The sequence below is a fragment of the Alligator sinensis genome, unplaced genomic scaffold, assembly GCF_000455745.1.
Source record: "Alligator sinensis unplaced genomic scaffold, ASM45574v1 scaffold282_2, whole genome shotgun sequence".
Taxonomy (NCBI): domain Eukaryota; kingdom Metazoa; phylum Chordata; order Crocodylia; family Alligatoridae; genus Alligator; species Alligator sinensis.
This window is the reverse complement of record NW_005841879.1, coordinates 2,358,278-2,370,580: the sequence shown is the minus strand read 5'-3', so window position 1 is coordinate 2,370,580 and position 12,303 is coordinate 2,358,278. Positions and strand designations below refer to the sequence as shown.

The 12,303-nt window shown below is 42.5% G+C and overlaps 1 protein-coding gene across 1 annotated transcript in view; it reads left to right on the top strand.

Moving 5' to 3' along the window:
• HELZ (helicase with zinc finger) overlaps positions 1-12,303 on the top strand; it is a 152,983-nt gene that overhangs the window by 119,677 nt on the left and 21,003 nt on the right. Inside the window, 3 exon segments of the mRNA XM_025196269.1 lie at positions 1-24; positions 465-702; positions 5,025-5,538. The exon segment at positions 1-24 is cut by the window's left edge and continues 1 nt beyond it. Coding sequence (XP_025052054.1) covers positions 1-24; positions 465-702; positions 5,025-5,538 — 776 coding nt within the window.

Sequence of the window (12,303 nt, the reverse complement as noted above, 5' to 3'; positions counted from 1 at the left end):
GAATGCCCATAGGGGAGGCCTTAGGTAGGTAACACTGCTGTTTTCCATTGAAAATATGCAAATGTAACTCACTTAAAGTGAAAATGAAGAGTGCATTTATCTGTCAGGGCATATGGCTGTAAACTGGGTCATTGTTGGGTTGGTTTCCATAAGTAATGACTTCAGCAATAATTTGCTGCTGAGGGTGCATTTTAGCATGCACTGTTTCATTAAGATATTCATGTATATACATAGTCTTTTGTGAGATTTAAATAACATGGTTATGCACTGAGATACAGCCTGAAGTGATCAGCATAAAGGCACTGACATTTTTGGTGCTAGCAGGTTTGGATATTCCACCATATATCTTCCTAGAGTTAATATTATTCCACTTGATATACACACCAGAAAATTGTGCTTTCTGATGCCAACTGCTTAAAAAAACCAGAGGGGTAAAATTGTTGTTTTTTGTGTATGTTTTACAGATCGTATGCATGGAAATGTAGCTTTGGAAACAATAAGGCAGCAGCAGCAAGCAAGGCTACAGCAATGGAATGAGCATAACGCCTATCTCAGTCAGGGCAATATTCCATATCCACACCATCATCATCCTCACCTACAACATCTTTCCCAGCAACCAATTGGATTGCATCAACAGCCAGTGAGGGCAAACTGGAAACTTGCTAATAATGCAGAAGACGAAACAGAGGCAACATATTCAAGGTATTTATTAACTGAATTTTCAAAGTACAGTAGTTACAAATAGAGCACAGCTCTCCATTGCTATAACCCTGTGCTAAGTTACAAAGCACTGGTAGTATTTATATAAAGAGTTGTTTTTATTAGGAGGGTTAGTCTATCTATGCCTACAGATACTTTATGCTGCTATTAAGCTGTCTTCTGCTTGCCGACACATTGCCAATACATATATTGCTGCAGTGAAAACAGTATGTTAAAAGGCCTAAAATTGCACATTTATGGTAAGTGTTGGTCAGTTTTTTCCCCCCTAATGTTCTGCTCCTTGCAGAGGTGGAACTCTAGGGGTGGGAAATGGCCCTGTTGAACATAAACAGAAAATTAGCACGCAGTGGGCGCATTTACATATGATGTTTACTGTGGAGTAGACTGATTAGCTCTACAGTAAATACCACATGTGTACACATTCACCCATTAGGTTGGAGTAAACTAATTAACTCCACAGCAGAATACCACTTGTAAATACAAGTAGTATCCTGCTGTGGAGTCTTGTACTCTGCAGCACTGCATGTGTAGATGCTGCTTCGGCTGGCTGGGGCCAGGGGCGGATTAATGCATGGGCCCAGGGGTTCCCCTAGGGGCAGGGGCCTGCCACACTCCCCAGCCTGCTGGGGAAAGTCCTGCAAAGCACTGAAGCTCCATCGTGTGTTAAATATGTAAAAGCCGGTGGGAGGCGGTGGCTGGGAGCTTGTCTGACCTCTCCATGGGAACAGCCGGCGTGAGGTATCAGCGAGGATCCCAGATGCCCCTGTTGCTCACTATCCAGCCACCTGCCTGCCCTCCCAAGGGTCGGGTCACAGGGCAGGCAGGCAGTTCCAGGTGGGCTGCAAGTGCTGCTCATGGCAGATGCAGAGTGTGTGTGTCTGTGTGTTTGGGGAGGGGGGGAGGGGAGGGCCAGATCCTCCCCCCCTCCCCTACAGGTCACCGTGTAGTGCTTTAGTCCCGCTGCCAAGGGCTGCTTTGGGGCACAGAGAAGGGCAATCCTGCTGCCCCGTGGATGCTTCCTGCAGTTCTCAACCCCAAAGGCTGCCAATAGAAAGGGGTCTGCACCTCCTAAGTGATGCCAGCTCATGTGGGGAAATGTGAGCTCTTCCATGGGGTGATTAGATAGATCTGTCTGTCTGTCTGTTTATCCAGAGTGATGCATTATATAGAGAGAGAGAGATTGTGTGTGTGTGTGTGTGTGTGTGTGTGTGTGTGTGTATGTATACATCTATATAGATATCTATATAGAGAGAGAGAGAGACTGTGTGTGTGTGTTGTGGCAGAGCACTGTTGGTGCCTGCCACTTTAAGGGCAGAGCCAAGCAGCCAGCAGGTGCTTGATTGCGGCAGCCATTTTAGATCTCTTGCTGCCTATATAAACAGCAGTTAGTGGCTGGCAGGCAAGGCAGTAACATCGCCTGGCTGCAAGACTGCATGCAACATCATGGAGGTAAGGGCAGGAGCTGTAGGGGATGGTTTGGAGCCTCCTGGTCCTGGGCATGACCTAAACCTGCACCCTGCCAGGAGTGGGTGGCCTGGTGGGGCTCTCAGTGGTGCAGGAGCCCCCAGGAAATGCCAGGCCAGTTACCACCCCAGTGAAATGCGAGTAGGGGCACCTTAATCCCAGCCCTCACCTTTGGGTGGGCCATATTCCATTTGAGCAGGGTAGGCCAGGTAAGCTTCTGGAGATGCCCCTGGGGGAGTGACCCTGCAGGGCCAGGCATGTTTCCAGGAGCATCTGAGCCGGGAATGGGGGACCGCGATCCCTAAGTGCAGGCAGGAGGCGTAAGCCCAACCGAGGGACTTGACTGGTCAATGCTGGGGCCGGGACTGGAAAGGTCAAAAGGGCCAGGGGTCCACCGCGAGGGATGCCCATAATGGGAGAAGAAGGTTGGGGTCCTGACTGGCCTGAGATGGGGCCAGGGCTTACGGAAGCCGAAGGTCCCATGATTGGGGCCACAGCTAATAGGCGAAGGGGACGGTTGAGCCAACTGCCTGAGATGCCATCTGCGAGGCTTGGGCTGCGGTGTAGGAGTGGAACGGAGCCACAGATAGCCCCCCCCATATCGGGGTGTACAATGGGCAGCCTCCCGCCTAATTAACACTCAGTTATGTTCCAATCAAGGCATGGCAGGCGAGACAGGTGGGTGGCATGCCCAGAGGCAGGTGGGGAAACTAGCCACGTGTGTGTAGGTATGTATATATCAATATATCTATACATTTTGGATACATAATTATGCAATGATAGCATTAAAACACAGGTGTAATGGGTATATAAAAGAGCTTTACAGCATATGAAGTTTAGCACATTTAATGTTTCAAAAAAGATTTTAAGAAAATGAGATGTATGGTGTAGACCTACTGCTTTATTTTAATTGCAGGAATCACTGCAATTAAATGGTATTCTTAGACTCATACTCAAGGCTATAGGTGTGGCCTGTATTTTTCTTGTAGGAATTTACTGTAGTGCAGGTACAATGTAAAATGTGTATGTAAAAAAAATAGTCAAACAAGAGTCTACATGACCACTTAACTAAAACATTTTTCCTTTTGTGTTGTTGTATATATACGTCAATCCCATGCATCTGAGTCATCTTCCTAAGGCAGTTGTTTTATTCAATTTAGTGTGTGGCAAAATTGAATAGTTAATTTTGACATTGCATGTTGTGCTTTATTAATGCACCGTGGAAACATTTAATGGATCTATTTATTAGTGTTTTTTGATACATTCATGTTTATAATGAAGTATGGGGGGCCTCCAATTTTCTGTTTGCCCATGGCCCCAATAAATCTTAATCTACTACTGACTGGGGCACGAGGGTGCTTCAGTACAGGAGCTGCCTGCCATCTAGCCCCTCACTGGAACGCACTTGTGCCCCCGCCAGCCCCTCTCCAGCATGTTGAGCTGGGCGGGGGGGAGCAGCCCCAGGCTAGCAGCTGACTCCTGGATCTCCCTGCCAGCCGGGGCTGCTCCAACCGGGCTTAACGTGCTGCGGTCCCGGGAGCAGGCTCAAATGGCATGCCTGGGACCACTAAGCTCCAGATTTTATTGCTTCACATAAATTGCACATGTAGACACACCTAGTGTCTGCTCTGGTATCGGCATTAACTCAACTGTGTTGTAAAGACTGGGTTTTTTAAGAGCTTTTGTTTATAATACCCTTTTATTAAACTTATTTTCCATCTGAATTATAATAGCAGAGGGCATGCAAAAAATGTCCTGCTCCCTGTCCCCAGATTCAACACCCCCAGCCTTTTGGCAGTTTGATCCTTAAGATGGATGCAAACTTTTGCAACTAAGCCACATCTCCAGTTGTTTTGGAATTGTCCCCAAAAGTTTAAAGTTTATCTGAAATAGCAGAAGTTTTTTTGTTTCACACAATTGAGCAGGAAGCCCTATGGAAGTAGGTTCCTTTAAGAGGCATCAGACACTTCATCCTTCTTGTTGGAATGTCCAAAGGTGCATCTCAAGCTGGTCCAGAGAGGTGATCCTCCCCCTCTATGCGACTTTGGTCAGGCCGCAGTTGGAGTACTGCGTCCAGTACTGGGTGCCACGCTTCAAAAGGGATGTGGTCAGCCTGGAGAGGGTTCAGAGGAGGGCCACCTGCTTGGTGAGAGGGCAGCAGGACAGGCCCTACGAGGAGAGACTGAAGGACCTGAACCTGTTCAGCCTCAGCAAGAGGAGGCTGAGGGGAGACCTAGTGGCCGCCTACAAGCTCATCAGGGAAGATCAACAGCAAATAGGCAGAGCCCTTTTCTCCCCAGCACCACCTGGGGTGACAAGGAACAATGGTCATAAGCTGATGGAGAATAGGTTAAAGTTAGAGATCAGAAGGCAATATTTTACAGTTAGGGTGGCCAAAATCTGGAACCGACTTCCCAGGGAAGTGGTCCTCGCCCCTACCTTGGGCAAATTCAAGAGGAGGTTGGACGATCACCTGGCTGGGGTCTTGTGAACCCAGCATTCATTCCTGCCTGTGGCATGGGGGCAGGCTAGATGATCTGTTCAGGTCCCTCCTGACCCTAGCTACTATGAATGGAGACATCAGACGTTTTTAATTTTCAGAAAGATGTTGGATGTAATGATTTTGTGTGGTAGTTCAGGTTGGGATTCCGGTCCAGGTGACTCTTCTCTCCCTGCTTCATAGTTGCTTACAATTGTATTCTGAGGTTGGACTTGGTGATGGGCAGAGTTAAATATAATGCTGTATTTTTGCAGCCAATCCATTTGGTATCTCAAAGGGAGTGGCATTTCTGCAGAGCACTTATTCGCATTTCTTGACAATATGTATTCTATTAATGCAGGTTCCAGGACTTGCTCAGAGAACTGTCACACCGTGATCAAAATGAAAGTCGGGACCTAACTGAAATGCCACCTCCACAGTCAAGACTGTTGCAATACAGACAAGTTCAGCCCAGAAGCCCACCAGCACTCCCTTCTCCTTCATGTAACTCAAACCACAGTGGTCACTTTCCTAACTTCACTGAAAACAGCAGAGACATTGAAATGTCCAACAACCCAGCATTTCAGCAACATTTGCCCCAAATATACAATCCCCCATTCTCAATGCCATCTGAACATATAACCCCACCTCCCTTGAAATACCTGCAACCTGATGGATCGTGGACCTATGCTAACCTACAGCAGAATCACCTAATGGGGCAGGGCTTTCATTATGGTATACCTCCATTACCCCATAGATCACAACAGAACCCTTTTATACAAATACAGAATCATCAGCATGCAGTTGGTCAGGAGCCATTTCATCCACTCACATCTCGAGCAGTATCTGCTTCTTCGCTTCACAGCTTAGAAGAGGTATGGGATTTTTTTTTTATATGTATGTTCCTTTATGTTGCTATTTTCATATGAAAATCTCTAACACTTGTGAGTGATCAGAATTTCTTGTGTTTAAAAATCATGTCTTATGAAAATGGACAATTTTGCCATAATTTTCCTCCTTATCTACACATCTATGGTTCTACATTCCTAACTTTTTCTGTGCTGGGGAGGAGTTGCTTTTGGAAATCAAGATTTTAACCCGTTCTTGTTCATTGTCATTGGGAGTTTTTATTTGACTTCAGTGAGAACCAAATCAGTCTGGCTGACCATATGGCTGAATAAAGCACTAGCACTGAATTCCATTGTATTGTATCCATTTATGCATATTTAAAGAGGTTGAGTATCTTTTTTGGAGCCACAAACAGACTATAATAAGAAGCAAGGACATTCTAGACCATGGTGTCTATATAAAATCTACTATTTTGTTGCCAAGTAAAAATATAGTTATTCATGATGGCTCTAGATGCAATAAACTATTAAGTATTCCTTGCAGAGCTGTGCTGGTAACACCTGTTGCTCACATGCAAGTAAATTAAACCAACCTATAAATAGTACAAATTAATTAAAATTTTTTTCAAAACATAGAGTGGGAAGGGAAGGACTTGTCCTTTGCCAAATTCAAGAAAAAGGTTGGAAGACTAAAACTTTCTTTTAAGGTTTGTATTAGTGCCCCTTTGAATAAAGGATAGGGCCGAGTACTATAAAAAAAAATCAAATTTTGATTTTACTTTTAACACATTATTTCTGTAAGCTCAGGTTTCACAGGGAGATGACTAATAGCAGTTGTTTTGAAATTACTTTCAGATTCAGAATTATTCACTTAGGATTTATGTTTTAAAAAATACCTACAATAGAGTTGCTGTTGAAATGAATGCTCGATTTCCTTGTTTCAAAGAAAATATCTATATCGTATTTCCAAGAATGTTTCCACTGATGAACTTTATGAAACATGAGAGTTGCTAATAATGCTCTATCCATTTTTTATTAACTCAGCAATGTCACAGCTGGACAATTCAGGCATTCTGAAATTTAAAAAATATAGTTCTTCATTAACAGAACGCTGGATTTTTTAAAAGTATTTATTTGCCTCAGTTGAAATTGCCATGTGAACTCATGATCGTACCTCCTTTGAAATACCTGTAACAGTGATTCTTAACCAGGATGCTGTAGCACCGTGGTGTGCCTTAAGATCCTTTCAAGGGTGCTGCATAGTGCTACACAATATTAGTGTTGTTAACTGTGCAAACATGATTCATAATGTAAACCCAGAAATGTCAAATAGGCATCCATTTGCAGGGGTGTCAAAGATGTGGCTTGCCCTGTATCAGCCCTGTGGAGCCACATCACTTGACCCCTGTTTCCATCCCCACGTGGTACCGGTCCTGTCTCCTACCTATGCTATATTAGGTATCTGCTGTGGCCAGTCCAGATCCTGCGCCACATGCAGTGATTGCTTCAGTTAGTCTGGGGCACGTGGCATGTGCAGCACAAGTCCTGGAGTGGGTGCAGTTCCAGACCAGCCAGAGTGGGCACTGGATCTTGTATGGGGGGTGGAGGGTGAAGATCTCTGTGGGTTCCCCTGCGTGCCAGGTCTGGCGCCTACTCCAGACAGTCTAAGACCTTTGCGGCACATGATGTCTGCCCCAGACCAGCTGGAGTGGATGCTGCTTGTAGTTCATGTCCCAGTCTGGCCACAGTATGCACCAAGTGAGGCACAATCCTTGACCAGCCAGAGCAGGTGCCATGGGTGCTGGATCTGGCATGTTGGGGAAGGGTCTGTGGGCCTAATCTAGCCCATGGGACTGGCCCCTTGCTGTTCATCCAGTGGTCCCATGCCACTTGCCTGGCTCACAGGGCAAGTTGAGTTTGACACTGCTGCAATAGTGTAAAAAACCATGCTGACCTGCTGTGATCTTTATAAGTTCTTTGCAACGGAAGAATTACTCTTTAATTTTTCTGCGCTCAAAAAACAATGAAAACCAAGAAGCGTGCTTTGAGTTTAGAAAGGTTGAAAACCACTGACATATAACCTAATGAACCTTTTTAACCTAGAGCAGAAACACCTAATGGGACTTAGGGGGAGGTAAGCAGCTACATAACTTTAAAACCTGGTCCATAGTATTTAATCACAGTTTTGTATTTTCATATATCAAGATACAAACTTAAGGTCATATGTACATTATGATTATGAGCTAAACGCATTGAATTAGGTACATAATGATGATATTATAAATCACCTGGGTTGGAGACAGACAGGAAAGGCAAAGTATAAACAACCTTGCTTAATACTGCTGTGATTAATATATAGGCTACACAAGTTTCTGCCAATATGGTTTTGGAAACGTTGGTTAAAAATAACCTTTTGTAATATGGAATCCTAGGCATATACACAATGAGGTTTCTTTATCTGAAGACACATTTATGGCACATTGAAGCTTGTATTTACAGATTAAAACTAGAAATAATACTGGGTTGGCAGAGTCAAAGATACGAAGCTGGCAATATTCCACGTATGTATTTTAGATGCAGAGCCCTTGAAAGAGGTCTTTGGTGGCAGCTGACACCTTGGACCACAGTTTTGTCTCTATAGTGCCCCGTCCCTTGAAGTGTTACTTGCACAAGTGGACCTCTTGCAAAGGATTGCAGTGCACATATAACCTGATAGCTTTTTCAGAAGATCTCTGGTTTTGCAGTTTTGCTTTATCTGCAGTTTTAATGTGCAATACACCAAGGCTCAGCAAAGCACCACTGAATCAAATGCTTCACTTTAAAGTTAAAGAGAAGAGTACTTCTTATGTAGTCAGTGGGATTATTCGTGTAATTAAAATTAAGCATGTTCTGAAATGTTTTGCTAATTGGGAATATAATAATACTTTATGTAACTAACAGCCCTTGTGTGTTTTTTAATGCCAAAAAAGAAAGCTGTTTCTTTTCTTTTAAATTGGTGCAGCTTTGTAAACTTAAAGTAGAGGAACTGATGGTAGTTTTAATTAATGAATCAATACTGTAACTTTAATCTCTTTTATCTTTCTGGCATGTCTAATTCAAACTGTTTTTTAGATCTCTATTTAGACAGTGACATTTATTGCAGTATGCAGGGACTTTATGCTAAGTAGTCTGAGCACAGGTAATCAAGCCATAACTTGAAGAGCACATAAAAGGAAATGCTTTTATAACCCTATATGGTTCTACATTTGCAAGTGCCCAGAAATCTGATCACTTCATAAGTGCTTATCAAAAAGTGTGAAAGTATTCAGAAGTGTTAAATCTCTCTGTGAAATGCAGAATGATTGCAGATCTCTCTGTGATTTCACATGATTGGATCTCTTTAAAATTTATTATAAACATTTCAGCCCAGACTGAGACAAGCTGTGTTCAGATACGTGGATGCTGACGCATACTGAACGCACTTAATGGGAGACTGTCAAGTAGTTTAGGGGCAGTCTCCCCTCCTGTTCCAATGCTTGTTGTTAAATCCGTCTCTCCATTGCCAAGATTTGAAGATAATAACCACCATTTAAATAATAGAAAAATAAAACATGTTGAACAATGAATAGATTAGAGGTTAGAAGAGCATTCCCCATTGTTTTGTGACATTTAAGCCAAAACTGGACCACGTGCTACAAAGAAATAGGTCTTTTCCTCCTTTAACACCTGCCACTTGACTCCTATGGCCTCTGGTTCAGGCAGTAACTCCTGTGATGTTCTTAAAAACTGATTTGGTGTCATCTGAAAAGGAGAAGGCAACAGCAGGAAATGTAAAGGGTATTTCTCCTGTACATCACAAGAGTGGGTATGGTGAGATGTGTATTTCTGCCTGCTTTTTGTAAGTGATGTAGTAGCAGCTGTGGGGCAAGACAGGAAAGTTCATTTGCCCATAATTAGCTGGTGCTCATTTACATTTAATTAATAAGTATTTTTCCTTTCACTAAGTGAAGATGACTGATATACTTGATTTGTTCTTTTCCCATCGTGTTTGTGCTCTTGATAGTCAGCTTAGTGAAGCAAGAAACGCAAGTGATGTTATCAGATACTTACTGTTTAAACAACAGAGGAGTTTAATAAGAAAAAAAGATACTGATTTTCATACTTAGACGCTGAATCACAAATGATCAAAATAGATTTATGCTAGCATGATGCTATCTTTTGATTTTGAAAGGTGCAGTATTTCAAATTGTAGTTTTTTCCCATAAGAACATCTGATGATTCTTTTGTGCTCATAGAATCTGAGATAAACTGCTGGTAAGGTTTTTTTTTTAATTCAGTGGTACTATTTTATCTGTGAAGACTTTCTGTTTTGCCTTTGCTTCCTTTTACTCTATTTCTTTATCTTGGATAGAATAAAGGATTAAAAGAAAAGAGTGCAGTGGACAAATGAAAAATGTTTAAGGAAAAAAATGTAATGTGTCAGAGGGTACTGTGTGCCATCTAAAAATGTATTTTCAAAAGCTAAAAAGGACCAGTGTGAATACACCAAGAATGGCTGTAAAGAAAATGAAAGAAAAAGACACATGAAAATGTTTCATAAAATAGGTAGAAAGAAAGAATCTAAAGACTTCAGAAAGCTTCTCTGTGCACATGCAAAAGTGGAGAGTAAAGGAGGATCATTGCTAAAAGAAGGAGAAGCTTAGGTCCATGTTAGCAGAGAGTGAAATGCTGTAGGGCTAGCAGGTAGAATTTATTGATTACAGGAAAAGTGTCAGCATAAAAAAAATCTGTGCCGAGGTGTTTACAAAGCAAGGGGCCAAAAGTATAATTAAACTTTATAGTCTTGATCTCCCAGGAAAGGGTCAGCATATTCTGGAGGAGTCAAGTTCAATTTATAAATGAAAAGGCAGAAAGTCTCCAGGGTTTTATATGCTCCAAGGCCAGCAGAGAGTAAATAAATAGGCAAAATAAATGTCTTCCCTCCAAGCTGCTCCAGTCACCCGCACTGTGCCCATCCACCCTGAGCACAGCACACAATACCTGCATCTGCTCTGCCGACTGAGTGGTGGTGCAGAGTACTTTCACATCCCCATTATCACTGAAGTTAAGGATTCACACATTACAGCAGGATAATTAAGGCCAGGATCCTGCAAAGACTTATGCACATCAGAAATACCATTGAAATCACGGGGCTTCTCATTAAATGCTTGTGTGTGTCTTTGTTGGATCAGTGTGAGTTTTGTCACTGATGCAGTTGCAAGAAAGAGTAATATATGGGACACAATTCCTAAATAAAAGAAATGACAGGCAGCCTCATTAGGCTTTCTGGCTTCCTCACCTAGTGCTCCCTGAATTCCTGTGCTATTGAAGTGAGTGAGAATGTGAAGTAGAGTGCACTTAAATATAATGAAAATGAGTGTTCCCGGTGCTACCATCTGTATTGGGAACATCTTTGTAATGTGGGATGGGGGGTTGCCACCATTCAGATTTTGCTCGTATTTTTGCTGTTAAGGCTAGGTGTCCTCTACTCCCGAGGCTAGGTGTCCTCTACTCCTGTTGAATTCAGTGGAGCTGGGATGTGTTTGGTTCTGGACCAATAGGTTCTGTCTAGACTAAGCTTCTTGTTCTTGCTTTTAATAGAGATAGCCAACATGCAGGGCTTCTAGTTTTACAGAGTTTTTTTCTTTTTTCTTTTTTCTCCCTTTTTATTTCTTTTTTTCTTAAGCATCTCATACCAAAACCTGCTGTTGCTTAGTGGAACCGATATTCTTTTCAGTCTGATTCCTTCTATCCTTGCACACTGTCCCAGAGCCATTGAAACTGGGAGTCTGTCTGAAGACATTCAGCAAGTTAGTCCTGGCTCTATAACAGGGATCTAAGAAGCTATCAGGATCCTGGCAGTAGTGGGTGCCCACTGGGATTGCAGGCAAGGATCCTTGAAATCCTGCCTTGGGTTTGGCAAAAGTTGGTGTAACCCAAGATTTTTCTAACAAAATACTTGGGGCTCAACACACCAACATTTTCTGAAAAAACAAAGTTTTGCTGGAAACTTTCCATCTGATTCTGGTTTCTAATTCAAGTTGATTGATAGCTCATGGACTTGATTTTTGCAAACATTTGTTAGTCTAGGCACTGCACATAAACCCTTGAATTTTAGGGCTTTGTACAGATATGGAGAAGAATCACTGCAACAGTTAGGTTCATACCTAAACCAGGACCAGGGTACATAGTCCTTGCTGTCTGGAGTTCTGGAGGATACTAGGTTCATTTGATCTGAACAAATATGGATGTGCAGCTTCTCTGCCAGTCAACTTTGGAGTGGCTTTCTTCTGCCTGAGCATCACCACTGTGAAAACTCTTCTGAATTGTGGCCATGGGAGCAGAGCTCATGCCATATCCTTTGGGCAGATGGTTGAATTTCACCCACAAAGAGTTGATGTTGACATGAAGCATCTTGGGAAGGATTCTGCTCTGTTTTACTTGATGTTATTTATTATCAAGTGCTTTTTGCCAGGAACTTTGTTTTATATTTTATAATCTAAATGTCACCACGTGTATGACATATTCTCTCTCTCTCTTTTAGGCAGAATGTTGTAGAGTTTATTGTATACAACTAAGTACAGGATCATGATGTAGGAGGAATCATAAACTAGTTCGTATGTTTTAGGAATAATAACATATGCCGGGGCACAATGATAATTTACAGTTTGTTTAAAAGTTTCATGGTGCATTACTTCCATGGAACAGGTATTGTTGGAAGCATGTAATTGCTTTCCAGTTATTAGAGTTATCCCATAACTTTACAGGTAGGGA